The sequence below is a fragment of the Rana temporaria genome, chromosome 8 (assembly GCF_905171775.1).
Source record: "Rana temporaria chromosome 8, aRanTem1.1, whole genome shotgun sequence".
Taxonomy (NCBI): domain Eukaryota; kingdom Metazoa; phylum Chordata; class Amphibia; order Anura; family Ranidae; genus Rana; species Rana temporaria.
This window is the reverse complement of record NC_053496.1, coordinates 76,855,658-76,871,710: the sequence shown is the minus strand read 5'-3', so window position 1 is coordinate 76,871,710 and position 16,053 is coordinate 76,855,658. Positions and strand designations below refer to the sequence as shown.

The 16,053-nt window shown below is 40.7% G+C and overlaps 1 protein-coding gene across 3 annotated transcripts in view; it reads right to left on the bottom strand.

Annotated features, from left to right (window-relative positions):
- The window catches only part of PRKG1 (protein kinase cGMP-dependent 1), a 1,173,427-nt gene that overhangs the window by 38,117 nt on the left and 1,119,257 nt on the right, over positions 1-16,053 (bottom strand). For all 3 annotated transcript variants that reach the window (XM_040362065.1, XM_040362066.1, XM_040362064.1), the window contains exons 10-11: positions 15,926-16,022; positions 455-594 (exon numbers count right to left, since the gene is read on the bottom strand). In XM_040362065.1, the coding sequence (XP_040217999.1) occupies positions 455-594; positions 15,926-16,022 (237 nt within the window). The remainder of the gene's footprint in view (positions 1-454; positions 595-15,925; positions 16,023-16,053) is intronic.

Here is a 16,053-nt window from a genome sequence, read left to right as displayed (position 1 = left end):
TCATGTGCTGCCAAGCCGACATATATGTATTCATTATGTTCATGCCATGTGTGCTGTATGGGTATATATATATATATATATATATATATATATATATATATATATATATATATATATATATATATATATATATATATATATATATATATATATATATAAAAATACATATAAAAATACTTTTTCAATTTTTTACTTGTTTCATACCATTGTTGCAAATAAATTATTTTTACTAACCACTCTACCTCCACAAGTCAATTGCTTCATTTAAAGTCCTACATTCCTTTCTTGCGTACTTGAACCAGGGATGGAGGTATATTTATTGTGCCTCATTTAAAGTCCCAAACTCCCCCCTCTCGATTATATATAATGTGTTCTGTCCTAATATGCCTCCGTTTTTTTTTTGTACATGAACTGCAATGCTGATTTAATATTGTCTTTTTTTTTGCATACTAACCTTACAATGAAGTCAGAGTGAGCGCCCTGCATGATCTGCTTCTCAGACCGAATGTGCTCCTGTTGCCTTGTATCCACTATGTGTCTCTTTTTAAGGATCTTCATTGCAAATGTTCTTGATTCCTCACTTTTTAGCTGTACCTGAGGAGTTGAGGAAGAATACCGTTACAACTATGTGAATTTTATCAATTTTGTAACGAGTTTTGATTCTATACCACAATAGTCTTATACAAGACTGTACAAGATGCAGCAAGTCAGGAAATCACAGGGTAAGATTACTGCCATAGTGACCTTGAGGCTGGCTTTACACTATTGCAAATTAAATGTGGAGTTTTCCCACATCCAATTCGCATTTCAGGAGATTTTGACCGGCTCTCTATGGAGCAGCTCTGGTGCGAATTGGACCTGAAACAGTGAACAGGGACGCACCGAACCCTTGCTGTGAGCCGCTCCATGCTGCGGTGTGAACTCTGCCTTTTATGATATCAGCTTAATGGAAAAGTCTATTGATCAGGTGATCACCAGTTAAGAACAGTACTACTAGGGTCCCTTAGACATGTGTTGTAGTAAGATAATATAAAAACATTTACTGTATTTTTGAAGGATAGCGAAAAATTAGCATTGTAAAGAGTAGCAGACAGGTTCTTTGATATCTTAAACTCTGGTATACCTTTCAGTGACACTTTAGGGTCCCTTTAACCTACACATACTATCTAATTTTCATCGCTCACAGCAATTTCTATTTACACTTTCAAAAGAGCAAGTCACTTCTTGAGTCCTCATCTTTTAATCCCAAATCTCCCCAAGGTAAACAAATTAACAAATTTCATTTTTTTAATACACTCAGTCTGCTCTAGTATACCATTTCACCATTATCCATGATTATATAACAGTGTACTACAGAGTATATAGTACAATGTAAGGCGGAGTATAAAACACAGTGTATATATAGTGCAGTCCATATAGTATATATACTGTAGTTCAGAGTATATAGTGCAGTCCGTATAGTATATATAATGCAGTGCAGGGTATATAGTGCAGAGTATATAATACAGTGTATTTAAGTAGTTAAAGAGGCGTTCCACCCATATAAAAGCCAGCAGCTACAAAAAGTGTAGCTGCTGACTTTTAATAAATCGGACTCTTATCTGTCCCACAGTCCAGTGATGCGGGCGAATGAAGCCCCACTCCTCTCCCCCTCCTCTCTGCGGCGCCGGTATCACTACTGTGGTCACCCGGCAGTGGCTTCACAGCCAGGCACGCATTGAGCATGTGCAAGCCGCACTACGCACTGTGATTGACCTGGCAATCTTCTGGGACCTGTGACGTGTCCCAGAAGATTGGAGGGAGAAGAGGTAAACTTCCTACCTGCTCTGTACAATAAAATCACACAGAGCATCTGCAAACCTCCTTATTTTGGGTCCCCCACCTGCGCTGGCCCCTGCCCTCTGTCCAGTGCGCGCACCCGACCTCTGCTGCTGCATTCACTGATACAGACAGTGGGACTTGGCCCCGCTCCCCGCTCTCTCGTCACTTTAATTGACAACACTGGGAGCCAATGGCTTCTGGTGCCCCAGCAAAGAAAGCAAAACCCGGAAGCTGATCAGTTTTGGCAGGTTCAGGTTCCTTAGGAATGCCTTGAAAATCACTCCATGGGTGGCCTTGTCAGTTCCCACCCTACAAGCAGATTTATATGCTTTTCAGTTATTCGGACAGTTGAAGTGGGAGTAATGTGCATCCATGTTACATTTTTTCTTGTTTAGCCTGCAAGCTGAATGAAAAAAAAATCTTTGTGTATAGCCAGTCTGAAGCTGGATACACACTATACAATTTTCTGTAGATTTTTTCCTTCAGATTTACCAAAACCATATAATATGAGGTCAAACCTTAAGAGTTTCAAATTGTATGCAATCAGGCAGGCCCTTGCACTACATGGCTTTGGTAAATCTAAAGGAAATCAGATAACAAAAGTTGTGTAGTGTGTATGGAGTCCAAGTCCGCATGCACACTCCTGCTCCTAAACTCACGTTTAGGAGTGTTTGGCGTTTTTTGCTAAAGCTCCTGAACTCAACTGAATAAAATTCTATGGGCCAGATCCACGTACCTGTGCGCATTTTTCCGTCCGGCGTAGTGTATCTCAGATACACTACGCCGCTGTAACTTTCAGCGTATTTTCCGTATCCTGAAAGAATTTGCGCCGTAAGTTACGGCAATGTAGTGTAACTGTGTCGGCGTAAGGGCACGCAATTCAAATGGCTAAGTTGTGGGCGTGTTTTTTGTCAATACGTCTTGACCCAACGTAAATTAAGTTTTTTCTGAATGGCGCATGCGCCGTCCGTGGGGGTATCCCAGTGCGCATGCGCCAAATTAACCCACAACAAGCCAATGCTTTCGATGTGAACGTCATTCTGAGCAAAGCCCTATTCGCGAACGTTTTACGCAAACGACGTACACGACGTGGCCCAACGTCCATACTTAACATTGGCTATGCCTCATATAGCAGAGATAACGTTACGCGGAAAAAAGCCTTACGGAAACAACGTAAAAAATGCGCCGGACGTACGTTTGTGGATCGCCGTATCTAGCTAATTTGCATACTCAACGCGGAAATCGACGGAAGCGCCAGCGTAAATATGCACCTAAGATCCGACGGCGTACTAAGACGTAAGCCAGTCGGATTGAGCCCTCATTCAGTCGTATCTTGTTTTGTAGATACAAAACAAAGATACGACGGGGGATCTTAGAAATTACGCGGCGTATCAATAGATACGCTGGAATAATTTCTTTGTGGATCTGGCCCCCATGTGTCCATTGCACACATAGGCTTTTACCAGAGTTTAGGAGCAGCAGAGATTAGAGGCAGTAAAACACTCCTCTCCTTAATGCTCCTTATCTGAAGTGAATTAATGTCTTGGGGGTTCTATTCAAAGTTAATCTCACTGCAGTTAGCATGTTACTGCAACACATACACATGAATGTGCTAGAACCGCACCTTTTTTTTTTTTTTTTTTTTTTCCTTTTGTGATTTACATTGAAATCAATGGAAGCACAAAAATTTATATTTTACACATAGCATTGTGCATCAACACATGCTGCCGTAAGTGTGTTGAAGTACATAAATGAACGCCATTGATGTGTTTTGATGCTTATCCATTAATTTCAATGGAAAAAACACATTAGGCAAAATTGCTAAAGTGTGTTTCTAGAATCTCATTGTTTTACAGAGGTAACCTTTTCATTTGGGATAACCGTAAGCGAAGACTAGCGTAAGTCTAGAAGCCCTGGGTTGCATGTATCTGGACAGCAGATACACTTTCTTTGTGTTTGGAAGGTGGAGTGTAATCCTCTATTGCTAACTAAAGAAATGTGTTTCACTAAAGGTATTCTAGACTACCAGCCACCTGGCAAGACTAATCTGTGTCATCTGTCATATGACTGTGGGATGACGAAATCTCTTTTACTCTGTTATATCCCCTGTAAGATACTGAGACATTTAGGAGTAACATGTAAGGAGAACATTCTCTGCAGACCAGTCCTTGTGACATTTTCTAAGAAATTAAAGAGTGATTTATGTGTAACTAGATTCCATGACTTATCACAGGTCACGAGAATCACTCCATATCCACAAAAAGGGTACATAGCAAAAACATACTGCAGCATATTAAACCTCTGTTCTCATATCACAAACAGATATCTGACAAATGTAAATTTAATAGCTTTTAATAACAGGACTGTTCTCGGGCAAATGCACTAGGTAATCTTGCTTGACACCAGCAAGAAAAAGCATTTTCTTATTAAATCAGAACTAAACCCTCCTCTCCTTTACAGACAAGGAAGCTGCCATCTGCCTCTGTTTATCTGCAGTTGCCGTTGTCCTGCACGTGGGGCCCCACACAGTTTTTTTATCCATTTCTATTGCTGGCAATATACCTTTTCATGTGACGACACTGAAGAAATTACACTTTGTTAAAATGTAAAGTAGTGAGTGTACAGCTTGTATAACAGTGTAAATGTGCTGTCCCCTCAAAATAACTCAACCCAGCCATTAATGTCTAAACCACTGGCAACAAAAGTGAGTACACCCCTAAGTGAAAATGTCCAAATTGGGCCCAATTAGCCATTTGCCCTCCCCATTGTCATGTGAATTGTAAGTGTTAGAAGGTCTCAAGTGTGAATGGGGAGCAGGTGTGTTAAATGTGGTGTTATCAGTCTCTCATACTGGTCACTGGAAGTTCAACATGGCACCTCATGGCAAAGAACTCTCTGACAATCTGAAAAAAATACGTTTTGCTCTACATAAAGATGGCCAAGGCTATAATAATATTGCCAAGACCCTGAAACTGAGCTGCAGGATGGTGGCAAAAACATAGTGGTTTAACAGAACAGGTTCCACTCAGAACAGGCCTCACCATGGTCGACCAAAGAAGTTGAGTGCACATGCTCTGCATCATATACAGAGGTTTCCTTTGGGATTGATTAGCTGAAGCCAAATAGGCTGTTCAGCTGGCAAGGGGAATCTCCCTTTACATAGTGAATGAGGTGAAGCTCGGTTGATTTCCATCATCCAATCATATGCAAGCAAAAATATTATTTTATTTTCCTGCTTACAATTGCTTATTCTTTGCAAAGTGAACTCTTACCACATTCACTAAGCCAAGAAAATATTCACTGGCAAAGTGAACCAGGGCTGTCTTAATGCATGGGCATCCCTGGGCACTGCCCAGGGGCCCCGGGTGCATGAAGGCCCCGTTATAGTCTTAAATTAAATCATACTTGCCAACTGTCCCAGATTTGCCAGGGCAGTCACGCTTTTTCCTAAGACGACCCAGGATGTCCCAGATGGTCCTGAGCAGTGTCCTAGAACCTGTACTGTGCCCTCTCAACCCCCTGAACCCCTGTACAGTGGCCTTTTTATTTATGGAATGTTTTATTTTATTGAAAGTACTAATAAATTATTAGGTAGATTCAGGTAGAGTTAGGCCGGCGTATCAGTAGATACGCCGACCTAACTCCGAATCTACGCCGATGTTTAAGTGTATTCTCAAACAGAGATACTCCTAAACATATCTAAGATAAGACGGCTTGCGCCGTCCTATCTTAGGTTGCAATATTGAGGCTGGCCGCTAGGTGGCGCTTCCATTGCGGTCGGTGTAGAATAGGCAAATCAGTACATAAGCCGATTCACGAACGTACGCCCGGCCGCCGCAGTACATTTACGCCGTTTCTGTAACGCATTATCAGGCCTAAAGTTAATCCATCTAATAGATGGAATAGTAATGTTAAAGTATGGCCGCCGTTCCCACTTCGAAATTCGAAATTTTTTCGTCATTTGCGTAAGTCGTCCGTGAATAGGGATTTACGTTGTTTACGTCCACGTCAAAATCAATAGGCCCGTGCGGCATACTTAGCCGCAATGCACACTGGGAAATGTAGGCGCCCGGCGCATGCGCAGTTGATAAAAAACGTCAATCACGTCGGGTCAAGCCTCATTATCATAAAACACGCCCCCTCAGACAGATTTGAATTAGGCGCCCTTATGCACACCCGCTTTAGGCAACGCCACCGTAACTTAGCAGGCAAATACTTTGAGAATCAAGTACTTGCCTCGCTAACTTACGGCGGTGTAGCCTAAACATGCTAAGCTACGCCGCCGCAAAGTTGGGCCAATCTCTGTGAATCTAGCTATATATGTCTAACTCTTGAGAGTTGGTGCCGGCTGGCAGAGGACCAGTGCATTACTTTGCCCAGGGGCCCATGATGCCATTAAGATGGACCTGAAGTGAACAACCTATCTGCCTTTAGTATATTAACCCCTAAAAATAGGAATCAGCTACTGGTAATAGTTTGGGTATGATTAGTGTAAAAAATCTGGCACTTAAATTTTCAGCTTCTAGCATTTGTTTTTGATATGAAATTAAGTATCATATTGCTGAGTAGTGTGCTACGGAAATATAGTAGTACTTGTGCCCTATATTAAAGACTTTATAGCAAACTACATCAATTTAACTGTCACATTACTGTTTTGTGCAGGGACAGTGCAATGAACTTAGATTTACAATGTAACATTATTTCAAATGCAAACAACAGTGGTAAGATATATAACAGTGAAATGCTACTAGAATTCATTTCTGGATGTTAGATTCCATTAAAGGTCTACAGGTATAGAATAACTAAAATGAGTCTTAAAACACTTCTAGCAGTAGGAAAATGATTGAAATTGGTGTAGTTAAGCAAACTGCAAATTGAATTCAATACTTGAATTTCATAAAGAATAATTGTTTACACAAACTTCCCTTACTGCTATCAATCCAGTAATGATTTGCAGTGGGTGACAGTTCTAAAAATTGCCTTTGGTAGGTTGCTGCATGCTATTTTAGCAACACCCAGGATCTCCATATTATTATTTACAACATTACTAGTAGGATTTTGAAACTTATGATACTTTAAGATCACACATTAATCTTCCAGTATAGAGTTACCTGATCCGCCTCAAATAACCTCAAGCAATCATTACTAAAGTCAAGTGTCATCTGATTCAAGGGTAACCTTTGAAATTAAAAACCAATCAGCCTTCTGGATCAATATCATGTTCAAACATTTTCCTCGAATGCAGTCCCAAATTTCTTGGTGATAATCTTTTGTTTAGAGGGCAGTCACACGTTTAAAATGTGTCAGTCATATAGAAAATGGCGCCCACATATGCGGGTAAATCACCCACCACTTTTTACATGCAGGTCTAACAAATTTGCATGTGAAATCAAGTTCATAACAAAGGCTACAACCCTCAAAATGAAAGAACCTAAACCATATAGCTATATAGTATGTTTGTCTTGTGAATGTTGTGTATTTTTTTTTTTTTTGGCATGATCAGTGCTGAATTCTCATGTAGCTGTCCCCATTTTAAAATTGGGAAAGGGTTCCTTCTCTGTTTACATGCAAGGGAATATCCCCAGCAAAGACTTTCATGATGGAATATTAAGCAATGGTTATTTGATGCTGAGGACATCCCTAGGGACATAGCTTTAAAAATAGAAAGACTACTTTTAGATTTTTCTTCATGTCTCCCATATGGTGGTGCCTGGAACAGGATGCGTTTCACCCAGGGATATTATCCCCAGAAAGGATTCCGTCATAGCCTTGCTGAAATGTAGCCAGACTATTCATTTCACACATCAGCTACACTTTAAACAGACTTTTTGCAGGATGAACCAACAGTTATTGAACAAATCATTATCACTTTGTACATTGTATTCTCTATTGTCATACCTGCTTTATAATTATAAGGTAACCAAGGAAGTATGTGCATCTCAAGGGATGTTATGTTTTGTATGTTTGTACGGTATATGGTTTATTAGGTGTGTGCTAGTGACCTTCTCAAAACAGAAGAAATTTGGAACTAGCCTTTGACTAACATCTTACAAGCCACAAAAGATAGTGATAATATATTTGAAAATCTGTTTGATTTGCCTGTGTATATTACAGGACTTAAGATGCCTTAAAAACAGGTGATATTTTTTTTTCCCTTTTTTAACAATCCTATCTATCCCTCAGAATCTTGGGAATTATCCTGTTCTTGTGGGGAAGCAAATGTGTCTCTCCCCTATCTCCTATGATGCACCATTGTGTGTTTAAAGTGGTTCTAAAGTCAGAAGTTTTTTTTTTTTTTTTTACCTTATTGCATAGAATGCATTAAGATGAAAAACCTTATGTGTGCCCCCTAATACCTGAGCCCCATCTCGATCCAGCGGTGTTGCATGAGAGGCTTGGCTGCCCTCCTCATTGTCTGAGACAGCAGTGGGGTGTCATTGGCTCCCACTGCTATCGATCAGAGTAAGTGAGCCAATGAGGAGAAAGACGGGGTGGGGAGGGACTGATCTGCAGCTCCGTTTCTGAATGAACACACAGAGAAGTGGCTCGGCTGAAGCAAGCTTGGTGCTGTAGGGGCACTCAGCAGGAGGAAGGGGCCCAGAGCGCTGGTGAGGGACCGGACCGGAGAAGAGGAGGATCTGGGAAATGCCACTGCACAGAGCAGGTAAGTATAACATGTTTTGTTATTTAAAAAAACAAAAACTTTAGTATCACTTTACGTGGCCAATCAACTGTCATATTGGGGTGGGGAAGGTTCTGGTAAGCTTCAATACAGACTGAGCTTAACCACTTCCATCCCGGGCCTATTCTGGCACTCCTCTCCTACATGTAAAAATCATAATTTGTTTGCTCGAAAATCACTCAGAACCCCCAAACACTATATATATATATATATATATATATATATTTAGCAGACACCCTAGGGAATAAAATGGCGGTCATTGCAACTTTTTATCTTGCACGATATTTGCGCAATAATTTTTCAAACAGTTTCATGAATTAAAAAATAACAAAACAGTAAAGTTAGCCCAATGTTTTTGTATAATGTGAAAGATTATGTTATGCAGAGTAAATAGATACCTAACATGTCACACTTTAAAATGACACACCCATGGAATAGCGCCAAACTTCAGTACTTAAAAATCTCCTTAGGCGACGCTTAATTTTTTTTACAGGTTACCAGTTTAGAGTTACAGAGGAGGTCTAGTGCTAGAATTGTTGCTCGCGCCCTAACGCACGCAGCGATACCTTACATGTGTGGTTTGAATGGCGTTTACATGTGTGGGTGGGACTCGTGTGTGTGTGTGTCCGCTTCTGAGCGCAAGCCACCAAGGACAGGGGCGTTTTAAAAAATTTATTTTTTCTTACATTTTTTTTTTACTTTATTTTTTTATTTATACACTATTTTTTACATTTTTTTTGATCACTTTTATTCCTAATACAAGGAATGTAAACATCCCTTGTTATAAGAATTGTTAGTGACAGGTCCTCTTTATGGAGAGATTCGGGGTCAATAAGACCCCACATCTCTCCTCCAGGCTTAAAAGCATAAGATCATGAAAAAAGATTCACCGATCTCATGCTGACAGCCGGGATTGCGGCTTTGTTTACTTCCGGGAACCCGGGAGTGACGTCATAACCTCGCGCCCGGGCCTCCGACATTCATAGAGATGACTGGTGACCATCTGGTCACCGAAAATATCTATCGTCGTGAGCCGGTGCCGGACGATTCTTTCTCTGGGCCCCCGATGGCACGGGAGAGCCCGTAGAAGCATCGGGATGGCGGCGGGAGGGGGGGAAGTCTATGAGAACGATCAAGCGGTGGAACTGCCGCTATGATTGTTCTTAGAGTGCACAGAATCGCTGGCTGAAAATAAGAATATCTGAATGATGCCTGTAGCTGCAGGCATCATTCAGATATCCCCACTGAAAATCCAGGACATCATATGACGTCTTTGGGCGGGAAGTGATTAAATTCACACAGGGTTTGTTTTTCAGGGCACTAACAGGTAAACAGGGTGATTTGTTTTAGACCAGATTTAAAGACAAAAATGTTTTCTTTCATTTTGGATAGAGCACTGTTTTTTTTGTCCTTGGTTGCCCATTGGGGAAATTTCCTCAAACTTCCAATTGTAAAACAGAAAGCGAGAGGAAATCACTTCAAATTTAGGGAATCCTTTGTTGTCCCCATTGGAAGACTTGTAGATTTCCCCCCTATTTCTGGAGACAACCCAAAATTTGGGATTTTCTTTCACCTTTGGTGAAAAAGATAAATGAGACAAAAAGAGAGAGGATGAATCTTCCTGACATGGACACAGACCACTTTAAAAATAACTTCACATGTTTTCTAATCCATCTGCACTCTATCCAAAACTAAAAAATAGTTTTAGTTCCACTTTAAATTCTACTATGGAAAGCACTAAGTGTATACAGTGACATATGCTGAGAAAAATATTATTGTGAAGACAGCTATTACCCTACTTGCTAGGAAAATATTTTTTTCTGCTCAGCTCCCCGTCAAGAAATTGATCATTTTTCTTCATGCAATATTGAGCTTATAATAGTCAAAATGCACAGATATGGGCATGTTTGATCCACTGTCCTACACCCCTTGATTTAGTTAGTAATGAGCCCTTCCCCAGTGTCGTCAGAGCTCTTTGGTGTCTAATGGTATTAGCAGCTGACACATGGTGCAAAGGGTAGTAAGCGTGCAAAAAACACCAGAAGTTCTGGTCAGGTGGGAGACTTCATAAGCTTTGTATGTGTTTGTCTGCTGTGCTGGATTTTGCCATGTAGAGGTTTTGTGTGTGTTGCCATGAATTTGTTTCTATTAGTATGTGTGTGTGCTTGTGTGTATCTGACGGTGTATATTTCTTTTTCAAGGAACAGTAGTGCCTGGGAGTGCTTATGTAAGCACATGGGCATACATATCGTCACAGCAGCCCAAAAAAAATCTGTCAAAGTAATTGGGAGGTGAGGGCTGAGTGATAATCAAGCTGATTATCCAAGAAAGCCAAGAAAATATTTGGTGTCTCTAGGCTACAGTGATGGAAATGTGGCCTACTTTAGGGTACAACCATCTTTTTCATCAGTGCATTTAGCCTTCTTCCATTAAATGTAATACCGTGACCCAGCAATCCAATGCCATTGTTCTGACTGCTCTAAACTCTGTGAAATCTGGTTGCTATTGGTTGCATTATCTAACTCTTTATCATTGCCGTTTTTATAAATGTAACTGCTTACAGCCTTTTGACACCTTTATTGCATTAACTTTAATTCTCAGGAGACACATATCCCGCATGTATATAGCATTAAATAGTACAAGAGTTCCAAATAGTCAGGCCCAGCCAGGATATGTAATTACACATGTAGCGCCCCCTTACTTCCAGTATGGGCACTACGCTAAAGTTAGTGGGGAATGGGAAAGTTATTCTTGCTCCCATTCAATATCTGTCAAATTTGGACTGCTGTCATTCCAGAAATGTCCTGTAGGTCAGCCTGCGCTCCAGGGGTGTTGTTTCCACCCCAGGGCGACAGGTGGCGCTAGAGGGGTTCTGGCAGAACAATTTTTCCCCAGCAGCCAATTAGAGGAGTGTATATATGTGGGGGAGAGTATATCTGTGGCAGACACCATCTTTATTGGTTCTTCACGAGGGTTACAGGTGCGGCATCCACCTTTAGGGTGCGCGCATCCAACGGACCCCGGTGATGGCCTTCCAGGCCGGGGTCAAATGCTACGCAGAGCTCTATGTTGCTGAGAGGGGATCCAGTGACTTACTGGGTCCCCAGTTCTATTGAGAGGATCCCAGGCTGGATGCCATTCGATTGGGGGATCTGCTTGAGGAGAACCCGGAGGCAGGTTGTCCAACAGGGCTTGAACGAACCAATCGGGGATCTGCTGAACGGAATGCTGACAGGTACGCTTTGCTGTCATCCGGTGACCTATGCTAAAACCTACTGGGAGGATTCGCTCAATTCGTCCATTTAGCTCATTCAAGTAATTGGCCTGTGGCAGAGGCCTAGAGCCAGGTCTGTGAGAGAGATCTGTTCCTCCCAGCAATCTAAAGTGACACTTCAGCTGCCAGGCTTGTGACAGGAGTCTGTCCGGGGGCACTTCACCCACTCTGGCTAGAGTGGCGACGAACTGTAATTTGGTACTACTGAGAGCAGGATTGGTCGGTTCTTATCCAGGCCTGATACTGCAAAGTTCTCCCTCTTTTTTCATCAACCTTTCCTTCCTATTTGATGTTGATGTTGGCCGTGTTGGCCTGGAAATAAAGCATTGGAAAACCTCTATTCCTTGTCTGGACATTCGCTCAATACTCTGTTCTCCAACTACACCCCTAGACAGCACTAAGGTAACTTAATACGCCGATACCAACAACAAATCAGCGGCTCCTTTGGGGGTAGCGCTACACACATTAGCCACATTGATGTACTAAGCTGTATAGAAGTGTGTTCCAGCACAGGTGGGTGTAATTCCGCGTACAAACAATTGGAAATCCTGAAAAGAAAACCGGGAAATCTTGTTGGAAACTCTGACCGTTAAGTACATTTTCCATATTTTGTCAGTAAAAAATGCCACTAGAGGTTGGCACCACTGGTTGCATTGCTCTGTCCTTATTCAATACCTTGTGCTACAGATCAGAACAGACATGTTACAAATGAGTGTCTGATTCAAGGACAAGGAGAAAGTGTTGAAACAAAAGCATCAGCATGACAGTCAGGGAACTAAAATGTGCAATGACAGCCTACATAATTCTATCATGACAGGTGTACTTTAAAAATGTTCTGCTTTTTTTTTCAAACTTTATGTTCACAAACACTGTGGGGTGATTTACTAAAACTGGAGTGTGCAAAATCTGGTGCACCTCTGCATATAAACCAATCAGCTTCTTAAGGACTTTTATATATGGATTTATTATATGGTCCTATTTAAATGGTTTATGATGCGTGTTTAACTTATGTATGCTCACATTTTGACATAGCGCCAAACTTTTATTATTTCTTTAATTGTTTGGGTGATGTATGCACCTGAGAGAGGGGCAACTTTGTATTACACTATTTACATAGTCTGCCACCATCACTTGTTTAACTATATCTATATTCCAGTTTTTATTGTCAAAGCTTAAATGGATTGTAAAGTCTTTTTTTTTTAAATAACAAACATGTTATACTTACCTGCCCTATGTAACGGTTTTCCACAGAGCAGCCTGGATCCTCCTCTTCCTGTGTCGCTCCTTGCTGCTCCTGGCCCCTCCCTCCTGTCAAGTCGCCACACAGCAAGCAGCTTGCTATGGGGGTACCCAAACCGAGCTGCAGCTCTGTGTGTCCACTCAGATAGAGCTGCCATTCAGACACACCCCCTCTCTCTCCTGATTGGGTAACTGGCTTTGATTGACAGCAGCAGGAGCCAATGCTGTCACTGCTGTGTCTCAGCCAATTAGGAGGGAGAGTCTCTGTTGGTCGAGGGACTGGTGGACGTCGCTGGATAAAAATGGGGTTTAAGTAAGTATTAGGGGGCTGCTGCACACAGAAGGCTCTTTAACCTAATGCATAAAGATAAAACAAACTTCTGACTTTGCATCTCCTTTAAAACCACTTCAATGCCAGGCACTTGCACCCCCTTCCTGCCCAAGCCAATTTTCAGCTTTCAGCGCTTTCGCACTTTGAATGACAATTGCGCGGTCATGCTACACTGTACCCAAAATTTTTGTTTCTAATTTTGTTCCCACAAATAGAGATTTATTTTGGTGCCATTTGATCACTGCTGGGGTTTTTTTTTTTTGTGCAACAAATAAAAAAAAATGAAATTTAAAAAAAAAGTTTTTCTTTGTTTCTGTTATACAATTTTGTAGATAAGTAAGTTTTCTCCTTCACTGATGGGAACTGATGAGGCTGCACTGACTGACACTGACAGGGTGGCACTAATGAGGTGGCACCAATGAGGTGACACTGATGATGGACACGGATAGACAGCACTGATAGGTTGCACTTGTATGCAGCACTGATAGGCATTGATAGGCTGCACTGATGGACACTGATAGAAGGCACTGATGGGCATCCCTGATAGGGAGAAATCTAGCAGACATTGGTAATGGGCACTGACTGGCACTATTTGTGGGCACTGATTGGCATATTTTGGGCACTGTCATCCCTGCTGATCATGGGTGGCATACCTGGCCATCCATCTGTTGTGTGCCATCCCTGGTGGTCCAGTGTGGGTATCCATGAGAGGGCTGCGCTGATAATGAATCAGCGCAAACACCCCTGTCAGGAGAGCAGCCGATCGTCTCTCCTAATGTCTGCCAGACGCGAGTGAGGAAAAGCCGATACACAGATTTTCCTGTTTACACTGTGATCAGCCGTGATTGGACACGGCTGAACACATGGTAAAGCGCCTCCATTGAGATCAGTGTATCAGTCTGATGGGACACCAGCAACTGCCACAGCAGTTATCCTGGCCGCAAGTGGTTAATTGAACAAGCTGAAGCTGGAAGCTGATTGGCTACTATTATACACAGCTGCACCAGATTCTGAGTGCTCAAGTTTTAGTAAATTTGCCCCAAGTTTAAACTAAATTTCTGTTTCCTCTATTCCTGCTATACAGTAGAGTATTGATTACAGCTAGGCTGTCTCCCTCTGTCTTTTCATAGTCAGAACTGATGTGAATGACTAGAATTCCCCGATCTTTTCCCTTGGAGATAGTTGCCATGTTTACACCACGCTGCATTGTTCAGCTGCTTTCCAGGCATTCTCTAGCTGTTCTGCATACCAGAAACTCCTCCTGTACACATTTAGCACTAATATAAATCACAACTCATTACGTAACTGCTGCAAGTGTTCACTCCAAGTCAAAAGTTAATCAGAAACCTTTAGCCAAATGTTGCAAATTGCAAAAGAGAAAATGTCCTACAAGTAGCTAAATCTCATTTACATCAAAGGACATCACAGCAAAGGACTGCAAATTGATTTATGCTGTACGTTTCTCTTAAAATATAGAGTGATTTACATAAATCAAGGTAGATGTGCTGTATATGTTTCTCCTGTGTGTTTTTTTTTTCCTCCATTTTTCATCAGTGGATTAAACTCATTCTGCCACTACCAGGTATGTTTCTGCTTGTCCTTCTTAAAAATTGCAGCAAGGTGGCAGTTTGACTATTTCATTTTCATGTTGTAGTATTTAGACCATTAGAATAAAAACTGCATTTATGATTTTATTTTGATAGGAATTTGCTTTAAATATGTTTTTCTTACTTTAATGGAAGAACTCGACGAATGAAAAGATTAATGTGTAATAAAAAAACAAGTACATTTTTAACAACTTTTGAGATACAAATTAACAAATGGATTCAACATATTATACTTTAAAGCAACCTGTACCATTGAAAACATTTTACTAAGTAATTTTGCACATACCCTGTGTCTGTTTTATTTTAAAATGCAATGTAAAGCAAATATTGCCCCAACGACTTTTTAGTATTAAGCCTCCAGTTAAATGAATGCTTCTCCACTGAGTATGGGTGATCATGGTAAGCATGCACCAACTGCTACCTTTTAGGATTTGTATGCAAAATATATATAAAATAAACAAGAATTAGGAAAAAAATATTGCTAAAGTATTTTTGCAGTATAAGTTAAATTATAACCACTATAAGTGAAAAAAAATATATATATATATATATATATATATATATATATATATATATATATATATATATTTTTTTTTCACTTATAGTGGTTATAATTTAACTTATACTGCAAAAATACTTTAGCAATATTTTTTTCCTAATTCTTGTTTATTTTATTATGCACTGCAGGGGGAGCTACTTTATAAGATATACTGTATTTATTGGTGTATAACACTCCCTTTTTTACCCTGAAAATGGAGTGTAAACTGTGCCTGCGTGTTCTATGCAGGGGACTGTAGAAAGTTTTTTTTCCCTGAAATTTCCCTCTTACAGTTAGGGTGCGTGTTATACGCCTATAAATACGTGTAATCTTAATTTAATGCATCTAAAGCGGTTTACAGCATTTTCATGATTTATAGAAATATTGGTTCAGCTATCGCAATTTGTAAATTTCTTAAAGGAATTCGACTTACCAGTTCAACTCTTCCAAATCCTCCGACACCAAGCGTGTCAATGATGTTAAAGTCTGTAAGTTTGAGATTGCCAAAGAACGCTGCCTCCGCTTCATATCTGTATTTTTTGATGAAAAAAAACAAAAGTT